Source organism: Nelumbo lutea, chromosome 4 (assembly GCF_056320005.1).
Source record: "Nelumbo lutea isolate HS-2025 chromosome 4, American lotus-T2T, whole genome shotgun sequence".
In the NCBI taxonomy this organism is placed as follows: domain Eukaryota; kingdom Viridiplantae; phylum Streptophyta; class Magnoliopsida; order Proteales; family Nelumbonaceae; genus Nelumbo; species Nelumbo lutea.
In genome coordinates, this window is record NC_142687.1 from 89,150,760 (window position 1) to 89,171,173 (window position 20,414).

The window sequence follows — 20,414 nt, forward strand, 5'->3', positions numbered from 1 at the left end:
GGGATTCCCCGTAATCTACGGCTCTACGCTGTTTTTTCACTTGTTTTACTGGCAAGTGATATAATAGCCAAAAAAACGAAAAACAAAAATTATTACGAAGCATACGTGTAATTATTCCTTTGGGTCACTGACTCCGACTCCCTTCCGTTCTTCTTCTACTCTGTATTCTATTCCGTCTTTGTCTCTTATTAGTGCTGCTTTGTCCTCTCTCTCTCTCTTCTTCAACAGAGATCGATTGCTTCTCTGAGTCTGAATTGCATCCCAAGGTACCCTTGAAAACCCTAATTCTCTAACGCTTCCTCTTTGGCCCGAGAAGTATTTCTTCAGAAATTCGCATAGATGATACTTACTCTCAATTCATATATACATCTCTGCAACAGCTATTCAAATTTTTAAGTTTCCGCTTTACGAATTAAGAAGAAGAATCCAGATGCTGGACTTGATGCCTAACGCTTATGCTTAATCTCTTTCGTCTTTCCTTCAGTTCCGTTGGCTGCTCTTTCGACATCGCAAGTCAGAATTGGACTCTGATTCGGTCTTTTCCTTGGTTCGAGCTTCAAAGCCAGACAAATAAGGCGTGTTTATGCGTTACTCACCTCGAGGATTGTTTGTGAGTATATTGTAAAGTTTCTGCAACTTTGAAGATTAATAACTGGTTATTGTTATTAGTCGCACTGGATCCTGTTGTTTATTAGACGTTTTTTTTTTAAAACCTTGTGTGTATGTATTACTTCTCGATGCAGAGTTTGATTCGAATTTGGGTTCGAGACGTTCTTCAAATGGATAGTTCAGAGACATGAAAGTGCACACTATAAAGAGAATTTGACTCATATATTGAACTCTACTGCCTACTGGGTTATTTGTACCTTATTGTTTGGTTATTTAATCGAGGTGGTGGCTATGGCTTTAGGTTCTGTTTTAGTTAAGCTCGGGATGTTGTCCACATCAGATCATGCCTCCGTGGTTTCTATGAATTTGTTTGTGGCGCTCCTTTGTGCTTGTATTGTGATTGGTCATCTACTGGAGGAGAACCGATGGATGAATGAATCGATTACGGCCCTAGCGATTGTGAGTTACTGATCCCTTTTCTATTCTTTCGTTTCCTTCATGAATTATGGTTATGGCAAATAGCAATTGATTTCTGCAACTGATGGCAGGGTGTGTGTACTGGAGTCGTTATTCTACTAACTACCCGGGGAAAGAGCTCGCATATCTTAGTCTTCAGTGAAGATCTTTTTTTTATATATCTTCTCCCACCTATCATATTTAACGCGGGGTACGTGGATTCTTCTGGGACTTTTGCTTTAATTTCTTTTTGGGCTAATCTCTTTATCTTCTTTTCTATTTTGCATCTGAGTTATGGTGGTTGTACTTGTATGGGATGATCATTCTGTTATTTCTTTTATCTTTATCCTATGCTTATCCCACTATTGGTTTCAAGCGTTTTCCTAAATCTTTCTACTGGCACCCCCTCGCCCCTCCTCACTTCTTTTTCTCTATCCTGCATAAAAAATGATGATGCACGTTTTGGCAGCTCCCGACTCAAAGGTGACTCGGTTGCCTAGCTGAACAATCCCTACTTGGAATGTAGCTTGGATGCCTAGCTGAATGGTTCCTACCTGGAAAGTGGCTCGGACGCCTAGCTGAATGGTGATGAGCTGGAAGGTGGCTCTGATGCCTAGCTGAATGGTGACAAGCTGGAAGGTGATTGGGATGCCTATCTGAACTGTACCTACCTCGAAGGTGGCTTTGACTCCTAGGTGAACTGTCCCTAGCTAAAGGTGGCTCTGACGCCTAGCTGAACTGCCTTAGCTGAAGGTGGCGAGCTGCATAGTTTATTGGTGCAAGTTGCATGGAAACAGTGTCAGAGTGCCCGGGCTTCTTTACCCGGGGTGGGCAGTCTGATGCTTAAGTTAGCGAATGCGAAGATTTTGTGAGAGAGCTGAAAGTAAGAGAGCTACATTGCGCATCTACCTTCTGATGTTGGAGGTAAGGCCTTTATATAGGCATTGTTTGGCATGGGCATCACGCACTGCGTCCAAGATCTCTGGGAAGACGTGCCTAACTAGTCCGAAGTCCTCGGAGGTAGTTGTGCATGTAGGCCAACTTTTGCGCCTTACTTAGTTTCCTCCGGGACATTCGGTGTGAGAACTGACTTTCGAGAGACCCGGGAGTGACAGGATGCATGTAGAGTTGGACGGCGAGCACGTCTCGCAGGTCGCCACCTGAACCTCAATTAGGTCAGAAAGTCTTCGAGGGAGATCGCTCCTCATGTCAAGGTCACTTAGGCCGGTACTGATGAGATACCACAGGTCAGCCTTGGACGAGGTGCTGCTAGCCGCTCTAAGTTGTGGACGGGGTTGCTAGATAGATTTCCACTAGGTCGGCGGCGGAGGTAGGTCGCCAGGTCGGCGGCAGAGGCAGGTCGCCAGGTCGGCGGCGGAGGCAGGTCATTAGGTCACCAGGTCGCTAGGCTTCCAGCTGAGACTCCATAATTTTGGATAAGGCAAGTCATCGCCTAGGTGATGTTGGGATGTCATCCAGCTATTCTACGATGTCATGTGTCATGATGTTAGTGGAGGGACAAATCTGCCCTCATCAAAAAAGGAATGATAATAATGGATAATCTTAACACATATTGAATATTAGCAAAAAAAAGAAACACATATTGAATATTAGTGTGCTTATTGTGAGTAAAGGACTTGGTGAACAAAGAAGACAGAAGCTAGTTTATAGACTAAAAACTAGCTTTGGATTTAAAATTAGAAACAGGTAGGTGGCAGTGAGTCCTGATGTTTGCTTTTACTTGGAGGATCTTGATTTTAAGTCACTATTAACTGAACTTGTCACTAGAAAATAAGGGATTTAATATTACTTTTTCATTTTCTAGTCTAACCAATACAAACTAATATAGAGTATGCCCAACTCAAACATCTCTCCTCATTCAGACCAGTGATTTAAAAAATTGAGGCTTGTACCTTGAGGCGAGGTTCAAGGAAAATGCATCAGTCTCAAACTTGAGGCTCATATTTGAAAGTATAAAGCATATGCCTCACACCTTGAAATGCCTTGTGTATTATTTGCATATTTATATGTATGTCCATATCTCTGTATGTATATGTATGTGCTGTTTCTATGATTTAATGTGCTGTATCTATGATTTAATAATGTGTTTAAAGCTATTATGAGGTATTATTTAACATTTAGAGCTTCTTAGTAATTAATAGTATGGATGCAACGGCTTTCAGTAAAGCTCCTAATAATCTTAACTCCTTTCTTTACATGATCATTTATTTATTACAATTGAGTAATGACCCTTATTCTGTAAATTGAGTATTCCTATTTCTTCTCATTTTCCCTAGTAATCTGTCCTGTCTCACCTCCAACTCTACAGATATGATTTTAGCTAAGCTTGTAAACTTAGTAGGTTTCATTTATTTTAGTAAAACGAATAAAATAATTTTATCATTGCAATCTTCACGCTTTTCTGTTCTCTCTCTCTACTAGTTATATTGTGGTTGATTCTCACCACATGGATGAATTAGTTATAAATTTAAGGTATAATAGCCATTGGGCCATTTCTTGCTTTTTCTCTTGAAATTTGGCTGAGTTTGGAGGTGGATGCCACTTCTTCTTTACTTAGGATTTCATTTTCTTTTTTCCTTTGTTTTATTTTCTTCTGCCTTGTTTTATGTTTTATGTTTTTTTTTTTTTTTTTTAATGATCCTAACAGTCTTTTAAAAGGACTTGATGATTTGATCCTTTGTCCATTGAAATCAGATTCCAGGTGAAAAAGAAACAATTTTTCCGCAACTTCACAACAATCGTGTTGTTTGGTGCTGTTGGTACATTAATATCTTTTGGCATCATTGCAACAGGTAACATTTTTCAGTTATATGTATTTAATTATTTCACATCGTATAATTTCCACATTCAATATCAATAAATAGAGGGAAAAAATTGAAGTCATTGGCCATGCAGACTCATTACAGTGAAAAGCATGAAAATTTTAGTAGATAATTATTTCCATTTTATCTATATACGATATAGATGTGATTCAAACCAATAAAATTAGTAGAATATTTCAGAATAAAGCAAAAGAAATTAGGAAAGAAGGAGACAACAAGAAGGAAGAAGATTGGAGAAGAAAGGAGAAAGAAAGGAGGAGTTCGATAATCTCCTCTTTCTCCCACTAATCTTTTAACAAACTTGCTTAAATTACATAATTTACAAGATTGCCCTTAAGTAGGCATCCACATCAGCACTATACTTAGAAAACATAAACAAGATCTAAAGGCCCATAAAGAAAAGGCCCAATAAGAAAACATAACAACGAAAGAACTAATAAGAAAGACACTAATGGGCTAGGGCCCATTCGGCCTAGTCTCTCTACACTCCCCCTTAAGTTGAGCATAGATATCCATCATGCCCAGCTTGCTTATATAATGAACTAGCTTTCCTTTAGGAACACCTTTTGTCAAAACATTAGCCAACTGTTCTTCAGAAATAACAAATGGTAGACAAAATTCTTCTGAGGCAACACTCTCTTGTATAAAATGCCTGTCAATTTCAATGTGTTTAGTTTTGTCATGTTGAACAGGATTGTGTGCAATGCTGATAGTAGCCTGGTTGCCACAATATAACATCATTGGCTTTTCACAGTCTATACCCAATTCATCTAAAAGTGATCTCAACCACAAAAGTTCAGAAACTCCATGTGCCATTGCCCTGTACTCCGCTTCAACTGAAGATCTTGCCACTATAGACTGCTTCTTACTCCTCCATGATACAATGTTCCCTACTACCATAGCACAATAACCTGAAGTAGACCTCCTATCATCAATACATCTGACCCAGTCAACATCAGTTTATGCTTCCAGCTTCATTGTGTCCATGCTTAGCAAACAAAATACCTTTTCTTGGAGTCCCTTTTAGATAGCACAAAACTCTCTCAACAGCTGCTAAATGTGTATCTCTGGGAGAACACATAAACTGGCTGATTACACTAACTGCATAGGAAATATCTGGCCGAGTCATGCAAAGGTAAAGTAACTTCCCAACCAGTCTCTAGAACATCCCCTTATCAGGCAACAGTTCACCTTCAGTGGCTAACAACTTATGATTTAGGTCAATAGGAGTAGAAGCAGGTCGAGCCCCTAGTTTCCCAATCTCTGCAAGGAGATCAAGAACATACTTTCATTGAGAAAGGAAGATACTATTCTTAGATCTGACAACTTCAATCTCTAAGAAATATCTGAGTTCTCCCAAGTCTTTAATTTCAAACTCAGTGTTAAGAAAACTCTTGAGATGAGCAACTTCCGGAGTATCATTACCTATAACCACAATATCATCAACATAGACAATCAGGAGGGTCACTAATGAATTTCTCCTCTTAACAAACAAAGTATGATCCGACTGAGTCTGTGTGTACCCAAAAGCAACAAGAGCAGCCCGAAATCTATCAAACCAGGCTCTAGGAGATTGCTTAAGGCCATACAGAGACTTCTTCAGTTTATAGACCTTTCCTTGCATCTCCTTCCCATACACCCTTGGAGGTAAAGACATATAGATTTCTTCATTTAGGTCCCCATTCAAAAAAGCATTCTTTACATCAAATTGACGAAGAGGCCAATCAAAAGCAGTAGCTAAAGATAACAAAACTCGAACTGAAGTCATCTTGGCTATTGGGGAAAAAGTTTCTAAGTAGTCAATACCATACATGAGTATACCCTTTAGCAACCAAACGGGCTTTATATTTCTCAACAGTACCATCAAAATGATACTTAATAGTGAACACCCACTTACAGCTAACCGGTTCCTTTCCCTCGGGCAAATCCACAATTTCCTAGGTATTGTTCTTATGCAAAGAATCTAGTTCAATCCTCATAGCATCTCTCCATTCTAGTTTGGACAAAGCATCTGGGACAGATTTGGGAGTTACATGTTAGAAATAGAGGCAAAGAAGGAATAGTAGGAATGGGAAAGAAGGTTGTAGGACAGGTGCTTGGAAATACAATGAGCTGTGCATTTCCGTTTGCCTTTGCAAAGGGCAATAGGGAGATCAAGGCCAGGGAAGGTATCTGAAGTGGTAGAAGAGGGCTGACATGTTATCTCAGTAGTGATGGGAGGAGCAAGAGGCACATCTGAAGGTGTGGAAAAGTAAGAAGATGAGTAGGAGGAGGAGGAGGAGCAGGGATAGATGACTCGATTGGAGGAGACTCTATAGAAGATTCAATGGGAATTGGAAGAGGAACAAATGGTGACAATGCAAACAATTCGTCTGAATGCTTCCCCTCAAGATAAGTACTAAAGAAAGGAACGGACTCTGCAAATGTGACATCTATAGAAACAAAGCGAGTGCCACGAACTGTATCAAAACAACATTACCCTTTCTGTGTGGAGGCATATCCCAAAAAGACACACTTGTGTGCTTTAGGCTCAAACTTATGTCTTTAATGACTGTGAACATGGACATAGCAAGTGCACCCAAACACCCCAAGAGGAAGAGAAAACAAATCCTCATTTAGGAAAAGCAAGCTATAGGGAGTTTTAAACCCTAGAACCCGAGAAGGCATTCGGTTTATCAAGTATGTAGCTGTAAGGACAGCATCACCCCAAAACTTAATAGGAACATGGGAAGCAAAAGAAGGCTCCTTGCAACCTCAACCACATGTCTGTTTTTCCTTTCCGCCACTCCATTTTGTTGAGGAGTGTAGGAACAGGAACTCTTGGCAAAAAAATTTGCAGTCCCACTTTCTTGGCAATCTTCGACCAGATTCTGACTCTCCAAATCCTCTACCAACTAGGCAAACAAGATCTCTGAATAATCAGCAATTTATCTCTCCATACACTTTTCGATTAGAAACAAAGGTGTATGGAAAAAAAGAAACCTGCGCTGATACCAAGATGTGATTCAAACCAATAAAATTAGTAGAATATTTCAGAATAAAGCAAAAGAAATTAAGGAAGAAGGAGGAAGATTGGAGAAGAAAGGAGAAAAAAGGGAGTTCGATAATTTCTTCTTTCTCCCACTAATCTTTTAATAAACTTGCTTAAGTTACATAATTTATAAGATTGCCCTTAAGTAGGCGTCTACATCAGCACTATACTTAGAAAACATAAACAAGAGCTAAAGGCCCCTAAAGAAAAGGCCCAATAAGAAAACATAATAAAAAAGAACTAATAAGAAAGACACTAATGGGCTAGGGCCCATTCGGCCTAGTCTCTCTACAGATATGATGTTGCTTTTTTACCTTCTTACCTTCCATATTTGATACTTTACCTTCTTTTAAGAAGGTAAAATATGGAGTTCATCAATTATGTAGCAAAATTGATTTCTGTTAGAGTTCACAGAATAGGGGTATTTTGGTCATTTGGGTTTATCTGTTTGAGAGTGAAAGGTCTGTTTTATTCAAGTTTAAGTTGTGTCCCATCACTTATGAGGGACAATATTGTCTTTCTTGTAACTAAGTTTATGTGAGATAAATACAAGTGGGTCGATTAGAGAGGACTAATTTTTTCCTCTACTGGTCGAACCCTTCTTCTTCTTCTTCTTCTCTACTTTAACCTAGAACTGAATAGGGTTTTCACATGGTATTAGAGCGATAAAACCCAGTTCCCTTTTCTTTCTTTTTCTTCTTTCCTCATCGCCCTTTCTTCTTCTTGGGTTCGCCGCCGGCTATACCAGCTTTCTTCGATTTTTTTCTAGCTTGAGTGGAAGCTCGACAAGGGGCCAAAAAGGATTGGTTGTTTTGTTGTTTTGGAGGTGAACATGCCTCTAGTTTCTGTGGTGGTGGTCGTTGAAGTGGTGTACTAGATGCCCTCTATTCTGTGATACGAAAAGGGCTGTTTGTGGACAGGTATGAACAGTTTTTTTTTTTTTTTGCCCAAGTAGTGGACTGCGAATGTTGTGTTTTGGTCTAGAATATATATATATTTTTTTTGTGGTGGTGTGAAGTGATTAGTATGCATACCAGTCTCGTTTTCCTCTGTTTATACCTGGGTATGTGCGTTGAAAGTTGGGTTTTCAGTTGCTGAAGTTTATGACAGCAGTGGTGTGGTGGTGTTTGTACTGTGCTAAATAGTGTGTGGTTGGTTTTGAATAGTTGAAAGTAAAAATCTTGTGTCGTGTGGTGGTGTTCACACTGATTTCTGTGGTGTTCATACTTCCTTGTGAGGTGAGCACATTTGGTTGAAAATGATGTCAGTCTGGGATGGTAGTGACAACAAAACTGGTGTTATGATCTCTCCAGATTACCTAAATGTTCAAATGAAATCTATTAAGCTGAATGGTGAGAACTATGTGCCGTGGGCGAAGTCAGTGGAGGTGTTCTTAAAGGCCAAGAAGAAGGTAAAGCATGTAAGAGAAGAAAAACCTTCCTCTGACTCTCTAGGGTTTAGTGACTGGGAGCAGGAGGATGCTCAAATTGTGACATGGCTATGGAATAGCATGAAACCAAAAATCAATGTGAACTTTATGTTCCTAGATACAACTAAAGAAATCTGGGATCATGCTAAGAAACTGTATTTCGGGCAAGACAATACAACTAGGGTGTATCAGTTGTACCAAGAGTACTTCAATCTGAAGCAAGACAGTCAAAGCTTGGAGGAATATTATGCAAGTTTGAGAAATATCCAAAATGAGCTTAATGTGTATCATCCTCTGACATCGGATGCTCAGGTTCAACAACAACAACGTGAGCAACTTGATGTGATGAGGCTTCTGGTGGGTTTGAAGGCTAAATGTGAACCTGTCCAACCACAAATATTGGGGTGATCTGCTCTTCCCTCACTTGAAGAAGTGTTTGCCTGTCTTTGGAGGACATCTATTGAGTCTACAGAGCATTCTTCTCTTTCAGACAAATCTGGTTTGGTGGTGACTAGAGGGGGAGGCCATGGAAATAGAGGTGGTGGTGGTGGTGGCCATGAACTTCCAGGTAACCATGGTGGTCCCATGTTTAATCATGTTGGTGGCCGGATGGAGGTCGGGACTCAGGGGGAGGTCGTGGTAAAGGAAGAAGTAATACTCCTAGGAAGTGTACATACTGTGGATTAGAGGGGCACACGATTAATTTCTGCTATGATTTATATGGTCCACCCAATACTTGGGCTAACCATGTTGTGACTAGGAGTAGTGGTATAGCTAGTGAAAGTCAGCAAACTGACCCGATCACCTCCACATCTACTAGTGCTTCTGGGAAGGAGATGGTGAGTGTACCCCGTGCAGTATATGAGCAGTTCCTTCAAACATCTTCTCAGTAGAACATAGCTACCTTTTCCCATTCAGGTATGGCTTATTTGGCTTCCAAGCCTTCACACTGGATCATTGACTCTGGAGCCTCAGACCATATGTCTGGGACTCCAAATGTATTTTCTTCACTTTCTCAGTCCTCTACATAAACAATTACTCTTGCCAATGGTTCTACATCTCCTATTTGTGGTGTTGGTGATATTGATATCTCCTCCTTATCCTTATTATCTGTTTTATATGTTCTCAAGTTCCCTTTTAACCTTATATCAATTAGTAGATTAACCAAGTCACTTAATTGTTCCATAACCTTTTATCCCTCTTCTTGTGCGTTTCAGGATTTCAAGACGGGGATGAAGATTGGTGGAGGGCATGAGACAGGTGGATTGAACCTTGATGGTGGCGACCCTCCAGTAGCTTTTCAATCGTTTCTTACTCCTCTTCCCTCAAGGCTATGAAGTTGCTGGTTCCTTCCTTAAGTCATCTTTCATTGTTGGATTGTGAGTCGTGTTAACTTGGGAAACATCATAGAGTCTCTTTCAATCCGAGAGTTGATAGTTGTGTCTTGAGTCCTTTTTCTTTAGTTCATTATGATGTTTGGGGTCCAATTAAAGTAATGTCATACAATGGTTATAAGTATTTTATAATTTTTGTTGATGACTTTTCAAGGATGACATGGATTTATCTTATGAAAGATCGCAGTGAATTGTTCTCTATTTTTCAGAAAATTTATGCTGAAATACGTACCCAATTTGGTATTCATATTAAAATTCTTCACTCCGGTAATGCAAAAGAGTACACCTCAACACCATTTTAGCAATACTTAGAGCACCATGGGATAATTCATCAAACTTCTTGTTCCTACACTCCACAACAGAACTGTGTAGCTGAACGGAAAAATCGACATCTCCTTGAAACTTCTCGATCTATGATGCTTAATATGAATGTCCCAAAGCATTTTTGGAGTGATGCTATCCTCACATCATGTTTTCTCATCAATCGGATGCCCATGTTCATCCTCGGAAGTCAATCCCCCTTCTCAGTGTTGTTTCCCACCTTGTCTCCATTTACTCTCACCCCGAGAGTCTTTGGGTGTGTCTGTTTGTTCAAAATTTGGGGCTTGGTTTAGACAAGTTAGATGCACGAGCTACTAAGTGTATGTTCCTTAGATACTCCAGGACTTAGAAAGGGTATAGGTGCTATAACCATAACTCCCATGAGTCATTTGTGTGCTCCGATGTCACCTTCTTTGAATCGGTTCCTTTTTTTTTTCGGACACTATGGTTCATTCTCCTTCCCTCGTAGTTCCACTTCCTGTCCCTGTTGAGGATCCCTTGCCGTGGTTTCCATTCCAGTTGCGGATTCCCCTCCCGTGCCAGTTACTACTGAGAGGCCACCAATCAGACAAGTGTGTACTCACAGAAGAGCATCAGCCCCTCCTCCAATTCATCCCTCGTCGATAGATCCTGTAGTTACATCTTCTCCCTCGAACCTTGATCTTCCTATTGCCCTGCGGAAAGGTAAACGCACTTGTAGTTCTCATCCTATTTCATACTATGTTTCAGCTGCTCACTTTTCTGCTTCCCATCGCAACTTTATATCATTGCTATCATCTGTTTCCATTCCCAAGACTGTCTAAGAAGCCCTTACCTCCCCAGGGTGGTGGCAAGCAATGGAGGAGGAACTATCTGCTCTACAACACAACCACATGTGGGAACTCACTGCTCTTCCTCATGGTAAGCATGTTGTTGGGTGTAAGTGGGTCTACACACTGAAATATCTTCCAGATGGCAGTGTGGAACAACGGAAGGCCATGTTAGTGGCCAAGAGATATTCTCAGTTGTATGGTGTGGACTATATGGAGACATTTTCTCCTGTGGCTAAAATTGGTTCAGTTCGGGTGTTGATTTCATTAGTTGCTATGTATGATTGGCCTCTTTTGCAACTTGACATAAAAAATGCCTTCCTACATGGTGATCTCATTGAGGAGGTGTATATGGAGCAACCATCAGGGTTTGTTGCTCAGGAGGAGGATGGTAAGGTTTGTAGACTCAAAAAGGCAATTTATGGACTGAAATGATCTCCACGCGCATGGTTTGGCAAGTTCAGTGAAGTAGTGAAAAACTTTGGGATGAAACAGTGTTAGGTAGACCATTTTGTGTTCAACCATGACTTAAAAGATGGGAAAATCTTGCTAGTGGTGTATGTGGATGATATTGTCATAACTGGGAGTGACAGTAATGGGATTGACAGGTTGAAGAAATTCCTATAGGACCACTTCAATACGAAAGATTTGGGTAAGCTGAAGTACTTCCTGGGAATAGAAGTGGCAAGGTCAAGACATGGAATTAACTTATGTCAAAGAAAATATGTTCTTGACCTACTTGAAGAAACATGACTGTTAGGTGCTAAACCAGTCGAGACTCCTATGGAACTGAATGTCAAGTTGAGCATTGATGTAGGTGAAGACTTTGATGTTCTTGGAAGATACAGGAGGTTGGTGGGAAAGTTGAATTATCTGACTATTACCTGGCTGGATATATCATTTGCTGTGAGTATGGTGATCGGTTTATGCAACATCCTCGGATTCCTCATTGGGAAGCAGTTCTAAGAATTGTTAGGTACCTAAAGGGTGCTCCAGGTCGTGGTTTGCTATACAAAAGTGGAGGGACTCTTGAGATAGTGGGGTATACAAATGTTGATTGGGCTGATTCTATATCAGATAAGAGATCAACTACGGGGTATTGTACCTTCCTTGGTGGCAATCTTGTAACTTGGAAGAGTAAGAAACAAACAATGGTGGCAAGGAGTAGTGCAGAAGCCGAGTACAGGGCTATGGCTCATACCACATGTGAACTAGTATGGTTGAAGAACTTGCTACAAGAGATGGGGTTCTCAGTTGACAAACCCATGAGACTATACTGTGATAATCAAGCAGCTATTCACCTCTCTTCCAATCCAGTCTTCCATGAGAGAACCAAGCATATTGAGGTCGACTGTCACCTTGTAAGAGAGAAAGTGATCAGTGGAGTGATAACCACATCTCATGTGAGCTCGGGGAATCAGTGAGCAGATCTCTTTACAAAGGGATTGTCTCAGGGTAGAGTAGATTATATTTGTGACAAGCTGTGACTATATGACATATACTCTCCAGCTTGAGGGGGAGTGTTAGAGTTCACAGAACAGGGGTATTTTGGTCATTTGGATTTATCTATTTGAGAGCGAAAGGTCTGTTTTATTCAAGTTTAAGTTGTGTGTCCCATCACTTATGAGGGACGATATTGTCTTTCTTGTAACTATGTTTATGTGAGATAAATACAAGTGGGTCGACTAGAGAGGACTGTTTTTTTCCTCTACTGGCCAAACCCATATTCTTCTTCTTCTTCTTCTTCTTCTTCTTTCTCTTCTTCTTCTCTACTTTAACCTAGAACTGAATAGGGTTTTCACAATTTCAAAGAGTAAGCACCCACCCATGTACATTAAAGCATTATACAATGGGATATACAATTGTATGATATACATCAGGAATTACAATTTATAAGCATGTTCTATATGTGTTGCTTTGTATGGTATTTGTGTAAAAGCTTTGTGAACTGACAGCCAAGGATTAAAAGAGTATCCACTGCCTTTTTCTTTATAATTGCCTAATTGCCTCTCTGCATGTTTTATTTTAAAAAATACAAGTATTCCTGACCATCCAAACATTCTACAAAATTACCAATGGGGTGCTTTCCTATATAATCTTTTCTTTTCTGTCAAATCATAAGCCTTTAATTAATTTTTCCCACTTCAGACCATGTTTTCTTTGGTCTTTCCCTTGCTCTTCCAGAGACTTCACCAATTCACTCCTCACCGTGTGTAGTCATTGGTCATCTTTACACATGACTAAATCATCTCAGCTGACTTTTTTTTTTTTTTAATATCAATATTAGATGACTTTCCCTCATATTGTCACTAATTGAAGCTACTTCTGTTACATGGTTTTCTGATTCTGTCCTTTCTAGTCTTGCCACTGATCCATCTTAGCTATACTAATTTTTTTGAACATGCTATTTTTGATTGCCCAGAGCATCCTATTTCAGTAAGGATCCATACGAATAAGTAATGAATGGTATACTACACAGACAATGATTTTGTATGTCATAGAGCAAAAATAAAATACAATATGGTATACAACATGCGATAAGGTGCTTACCTTGTTCTTTTCCTTGCCTAAAAAGGTGCTGAACATATATGCAAAAAAAGGTGTAATATAAAGGTGCTACTTACAAAATGCCTTTTCATGTAGGTGTTGCTTAGGTGCCTGCCTAAGCATTGCCTTGATAACTATGCTTCTGTCTTTCTTTCATTTTATAAAGAAGGATGAAAATTATAATACACACAATGATCCTGCCAATATACCTTATATTGTTTCTTCCACAGGCATTTTTTTGGGTGAAATTTCTTTCTGAGAATGTTTATTAGTTGGTACATAGGAAAATAAAAGTAAAGAAAGAAAAGAGCAGATTAAATTGATTAGCTTAGAATTTCCAAGTTGCTAAATGTTGGTGAATCTTCAAGATTCTAAGTGGCAGTTAATATCAGTATTGAGTTATGTTCATTTCTTTTTTTAATGTTTACTACTAATAATTATTCTTTTATTATCTCTTCATGGTTGAACTGATTGGTTCTTAAACTCAGGTGCTAAACAGTTTTTTAAACGATTGAATATGGTTTCGCTTGACATTGGAGATTATCTTGGTAATTTCTTTAGCATCCACTTCCTATTTCCTATCTCATGCCGTCTTTTGTTTGCAATTCCCATAGATCTTGTATTCTTACCTGTGTACCACCTTTCTATCTACAGCAATTGGAGCAATCTTTTCTGCAACAGATTCTGTTTGCACCTTGCAGGTATGGGGAGTGTTTGAAATTGTAATATTGTTTATGAATATATAGCAATTTGCGGTTAAAGTTATTTCACCTGATGGTGTGTAGGTGCTTAATCAAGATGAAACGCCCTTACTTTATAGTCTGGTTTTTGGGGAAGGTGTTGTTAATGATGCTACATCAGTTGTGCTATTTAATGCAATCCAAAGCTTTGATCTTTCTCACATCAATTCCTCCATAGCCTTGCAATTTATTGGCAACTTCTTTTATTTATTTGTATCAAGTACCATGTTAGGAGTGCTTGTAAGTCTCTCTCTCTCTCTCTCTCTGTTGTGTGTGGGTGTTCATGTCATGGGGTTATTTTAATGCTTTGCTTTTTCTCTTTTGCAGACTGGTCTGCTCAGTGCATACATTATCAAAAAGTTATATTTTGGAAGGTTTGTTAGTGGGAGGACATTAATACTTGCCTTTACTAATTTCTGCAGTTAGGGGTGAGCATTTGGTTGATTCGGTTAAAAACCGAATTGAAACCAAATTATAGGAAAACTGAAATAAATCGAAATTTTTGGTTTGGTTATTTCGCTTAAAACCAAATTTCAGTAATATATATTATAACATATAATATATTATATAATACATATAATATAATATAATTATATTATATACGTTAAATATTATATAAAGAAATTTGGTTAATTTGGTTATTTTGGTTAACTGAATATCTAATTTTGAAAACTGAAACTGAAAATTTCGGTTTTAACTGAATAATGCTCATCCCTATCTGCGGTAGGCATCTGCACATGCAGGGTGGAGGCTTCTGCTTTTCCCATGAAAATTAATGTTATTAATCATGTAGAAGATCAATATGTTTATTGTTCAAAAATGATGAAATGGGGAAAATTTTGACAGAGCCTGTTTCATTTTTTTTCCCCAAAACATTCTAATAGCTAACTATTACAAATTCCAGGCACTCCACTGATCGTGAAGTCGCACTTATGATACTCATGGCTTACCTTTCTTACATGCTGGCTGAAGTAAGAACCTCTCCTTCTGGCCTACCTTTCTGTAGGCCTCATGTTCAGACTCTCTATTTAGATTCCAAATACAGTATGTCTAACTGCAATTTTGGCTGCTTCCATGTGGATTGCAGCTATTCTATTTAAGTGGCATTCTCACTGTGTTTTTTTGCGGTATTGTGATGTCCCACTACACATGGCATAATGTCACTGAGAGTTCAAGAGTCACTACTAAGTATGTCAAATTTCCAGAGGAATTATTTCAAAAGATTGAAGCTTTTATTGTGTATTATCATTTTTCTTGAATATAGGCAAATGCTTTTCCTTTACTAATTTTTTTTTGCATGTGCTAATATTTTTTTTGTAGGCATGCTTTTGCGACATTGTCATTTATTGCTGAAATATTCATCTTCCTATATGTTGGTATGGATGCTTTGGATATTGAGAAGTGGAGATTTGTAAGTGATAGGTATGGTCTGTATATCTCTGAAACATCAACCATGGATGATTAGCATTCATGCTATCATGTCTGGTAGTGGCAAACTAATTATTTTTCTGAATTGAAGCAAAAAAAAGAAAAAGGTTGTGTATATGGGCTGCTTAATTACCGTTATTTATTTGTTGTATATTATTTCTTAGGTTGCATGGTAGAACTGCCTGCTTTAAACAGTATTGTTTTTCTTATACATTGATCTTGTTTCTACTGTTGCGCAGTCCTGGAACTTCAATTGCAGTGAGTTCAGTATTGGTGAGCTTGATTCTGGTTGGAAGAGCTGCTTTTGTTTTCCCCCTATCTTTTCTAACCAACTTAACCAAGAAGTCTCCAAATGACAAAATTGGCATAAAGCAGCAAGTAAGTAATTTGGATTTTTTGGGGTCTTATGTTCCTTCTCTACCAACTGACATATTCAATGAAAATTTTGTGCTGCAGGTCACAATATGGTGGGCTGGCCTTATGCGAGGTGCAGTTTCTATTGCACTTGCTTATAATCAGGTATTGCAACAATTTTATTTTATTTTATTGGTATACAGAAAATCTTTCAAGGGTCTGGGATTCCTTAGCCCTCTTAAGGTAACAAGGTTGTAAAAAAAAAAACTGGACAACCCAACCACATTATACCAAGTAGTAATAGGAGAACACAACAAATAGCTTTAGTGGTTCACCTATTTCAATATTTCTTTTGGGGTGGGGGACCAGAAGGTGAAGCTGAAGGTGGAACATTGATGTAGGATAAGTTATGAGTCCTATAAATTTCAGATGTTCTGGTGGGCTTTGGGTGACCAAGGATGAAGAATAGGTATGGAGAAGCGTCTACTTCTGTCCACAAAAAAATGAGTAATATATCAGAAAGAGGGAAACTCTTGCTATTGGAGTAAACAGCAAATAGATAGATCACTTGGAAGAAGAAATTGGTGATATAAGGAGGGGGGGGGGGACAGAAAAAAAAAAAAAATCCTGGCAACAATCATAGTTCACCAAACCAAACTTTATTTCATCAAATCAACTCTTTTTTCAATTACAACGACTTTACATAGGCATCATAAGAACTCGGATGTCTTACAGACTCCAATTTGGACTATGAAAATGGCCCAAAACAACTTCTAACTGTTTTAGAACTAGGATAAACCCATAGGTAACCTAGAGGGACACTCAAATAAGGACTTGAACCCCTAAACAACTCCAATAACACCTTACTAATCCTACTAAAATTAACTTAATGTAAAAAACCAGAAATTACTAAAAATAGCAAATCACGATTTTATCAAAAATAATAATTATGAGTATTACTGTGAATAAGCCAGAAAGTTACCATAAATAGTAATTTTGGTTTAATAATATCAGTAAATTTTTAGAAGATTTAAATTTCTATTCATAGGATACCTTTAACTAGAAAATAAATTTAAAAAAATCAAAAGTGCCATATCCTTATCAAACAATTCTGAAATTGATTTAGGAATTGGGAAACTGTTTTATTTCTCCATAGATTCTAAGTTTCTTTCCATGCCTCTGAATTTGCATCAAGAATCCTATTAAAGACTAAACCATCGATAAATGATCAGCATAAAGAAAAATTATTCCTAGATACGTCTAACTCCGAGATCATTTTTTACAAGTAATGAAGTTTTAATAATAGAAACCAATATGTGCAAGCAATACAAGAATCCCTTGGAGAGGTGCAAGATGCAACCTCTCCCACCATAATAAGAAGGAAGTACAAATTACATTGAGCTCAATGCAGTTGACTCCTATTCACTCCTTGCTTAGCTATCAGCCATTGCACTAGATGACCTCCATTGTATCCTCAAAGTCATATTTCTTGCTAGCCATTTGAATTTCTTAATTTCATTCTTGTAACACCAAATTACAGACTCTGGTTCCTTCAACCGCCCCACCACCAACTTTGAGTTTTCCAGAGTCAGCTCCTTTGCAATCTGCGCTCCTTGTATTGTAGTAAGCAATTCATCCCTACGAAAGTTCCCTACTCCCACAGGACCCAAAAACAAAGCAATTACATTTCCTTTCTTTTTCTCTTAGAACCCCTTCAACTCAAGAGGGACCTGGGTTGCTTTGTGCAGTCCCAACAAAATTCAATTTCATGAATCCTTCAGGAGGCATCCACACCAAGTTTTGAGATTACTGAAGCTTATATTATAAGGGTGTTAATGCTCTCAAGGGATGTATCCTAACATGGCTCTGTTTGTTGTAGCCTTGAGAAAATTTTATAGGTGTGAATGTTTCTGTTTCTTGCTTTTAGAGTGTGTACCTCATACTTGAATAGTTGAATATGTGATGCATGCACATACTTATGTTATTTTTGATCCCTGTGTAGTTCACAAGATCAGGTCATACTCAGCTGCATGGGAATGCAATCATGATCACAAGCACCATTACCATTGTTCTTTTCAGCACAGTGGTAAGATACCTCATGTCTTTATATCTATATTTTATATGGAGTAGATTTTGGATGCTTTTTCTTGAGCAATATTTTATGTGTGGCCTTTGATATTTTATTCAAAAAGGCACTGGTTTTAGTTTACATGTCTTTTCAAGATATATAATTTCTTATGTAGCAGTGGTAGAAGCAATCCAGGATGGTTAGTTAACTCATTTTGCTAACTACTTTATTTAGGTAGTGATTTGGGCACATCCTATGTCTATGGAGGGTGCCCCTAATAATTTGAGAAGAAATGCAAGTTTTAAAATACAAAAATACCTCTTTGTGATGATTTTTATCATTAGAAACAGAAGTTTCTCTGTCTTTTCAATAGGGATATGCCCGGTTTCTCAAAATTGAGATGTGCTCAAATCACTCCCCTTTTTAGCGGTACAAAATAATTACTTCGAGAAAACTCAAAAAATTATAGCAAGAGAGCATAGTCATTGATTTTATATGGCACTTCATTGGATTCGCTTTATTATAGCCAATAATAAAATTTCCTATGACACTTCATTTAAGATGCAATTTTGGTGATTCTTCAAGCTATATACATTCAGTTCATCTCATTGGATTCACTTAAAACTATATTTTTTATGTTGGTGTTTCTTCTTGCTGTGTAATAACAAATTTTATTCTTATCCATTAAAACAAACTTGTTCTTTCCTCTCAGGTATTTGGTTTGATGACAAAACCTCTTGTAAGGATTTTGTTGCCTTCACCGAAACACTTGAGCAGCATTGTGTCATCGGAGCCATCAAGTCCGAAATCCTTCTTTGCACCACTCCTTGAGAATGGACAGGGTTCAGAAGTTGACATGGCTTGCACTAGTATCCCCCGCCCAAGCAGCCTGCGCATGCTCTTAACAGCTCCTACTCACACTGTTCACTATTACTGGCGTAAATTCGATGATGCATTCATGCGTCCTGTATTTGGCGGTCGGGGTTTTGTACCCTTTGTGCCAGGTTCACCAACTGAACGAAGTGTACATCCATGGTAATGCAAGGAATATCAAGAGAAATATGTAAGAAATTTATCTATGGATTCTTGAGGGTGATAAGCTTCTACTGTGGAGGCTGTGTAAGTGTAGCTTAAGACTATTTATGAGCTTTTAATTTTGTTTAAGGAAAAAGAAGAATTATTTTTTTATTTATTTTTTCTTTGGGTCTGGGGTGGGGTTGTGTTCTATATGGGGCTGCTAGGAACTTTATCCTGGCACTGAAAAAGCAAGACGGTTTTTTGTAGCATCATGGACCCAAGTGTGTATAAGGATGTCATCTATTACATTATTATTACATTTCATTTCATCCAGACTTTTCTGTAATATTCAATTTTGTAAGATGAGTTTTTAGTGTATGAAATCATTTCTTCTCTTGGGTTCTTTGTGTTTTCTATTGGTTTGGTGATGTATTGGTGTCTTCCATTTCTTCTTATCTAATGAATTTTGGTTTTATCAGCAGCCTGTTCTTTCCTCATAGGACCATGGAGGCATGGTTCAAAGTATCGAGATTCTTGATATAGACAAAAAAATGTGTATCGAGAGTTTTGGTTGATCGAAACTCTTTTTTGTATATATAATTTTTTACTGATAATTTGTCAAAGTAGATGTCATGCCATCGGTTGAAAACAGTAAACTATCGATTTTTAACATAGTGGGTTCAAAAAATTGATAACTGATGCTATCTCGATAAACGTTTTAAAAACCTATCCAAAACCTGAATCCTTTTGGTAACCTAGCCAAAACCTTTCAATATCGTGCCTTTCCGGCAGCATATAAAACCGTTTTCTAGGTTAACAGTTCGATTGCACGGATCAATGGGTCATTGACCAATTTGGGCTTTATGAAAATAGCGATTCACCACCTGGTACCTTGACCAAGGTTTTTAAAATCAAACCGGACAACGAACCATTCAGGGATCCGGTTCTCGGGTTGAATGGTTTGATTGTTTGAACCAAATGAATGACCCATTTTGACAAAAAAAAGGCCAAAAATTATTGGATAGTTCAAATGGTTCGAACGGTTTGGCCGCCTAGGTCAGCGGTTTGCTGATCAAATCAACAGTTTTTTGCCAAAAAAATGGTTTTAAGGTAAAATGGAACTGGTGACCGGTTCCTGGTTTTTCAGTCTGACCATCCAGTCCGGTTCGATTTTAAAAACCATGACCCTGACCATTTCCGAGTTGAACAGTCTAACCGTTCATTTGATGACTAACTAAAAACTACAAACTCTACATATTTAATGTGTAGGTGGGTTCAAAAAAATGCCAGGAATTAGTGTCACGGTTGACAATGCCAGGAATTATGGGCCCATTTGGTTGGATGAATTGGAATCTTATTCCCATTCTT

At 38.3% G+C, this 20,414-nt stretch overlaps 1 protein-coding gene across 1 annotated transcript; it reads left to right on the forward strand.

Annotated features, from left to right (window-relative positions):
* Positions 1 to 72: 72 nt before the first annotated feature.
* LOC148861657 (sodium/hydrogen exchanger 1-like) lies at positions 73 to 19,449 on the forward strand. The gene is made up of 16 exons (XM_088986393.1): positions 73 to 266; positions 485 to 610; positions 744 to 1,068; positions 1,158 to 1,276; positions 3,781 to 3,878; positions 13,928 to 13,987; positions 14,094 to 14,140; positions 14,225 to 14,419; positions 14,507 to 14,553; positions 15,084 to 15,150; positions 15,267 to 15,367; positions 15,500 to 15,601; positions 15,847 to 15,985; positions 16,064 to 16,126; positions 17,964 to 18,047; positions 18,742 to 19,449. The coding sequence occupies exons 3-16, from the start codon at positions 901 to 903 to the stop codon at positions 19,066 to 19,068; spliced, it is 1,617 nt and encodes a 538-aa protein (XP_088842519.1). The 5' UTR covers positions 73 to 266; positions 485 to 610; positions 744 to 900; the 3' UTR covers positions 19,069 to 19,449.
* Positions 19,450 to 20,414: the final 965 nt, after the last annotated feature.

Bases quoted from the DNA above. Each gene is read 5' to 3' on its own strand.
- LOC148861657 (XM_088986393.1), top strand. From the start codon at position 901: ATGGCTTTAGGTTCTGTTTTAGTTAAGCTCGGGATGTTGTCCACATCA. The intron at 1,277-3,780 runs GTACGTGGATTC...CATTGAAATCAG, and splicing joins CCTATCATATTTAACGCGGG to ATTCCAGGTGAAAAAGAAAC. The intron at 13,988-14,093 runs GTAATTTCTTTA...TTCTATCTACAG, and splicing joins TGACATTGGAGATTATCTTG to CAATTGGAGCAATCTTTTCT.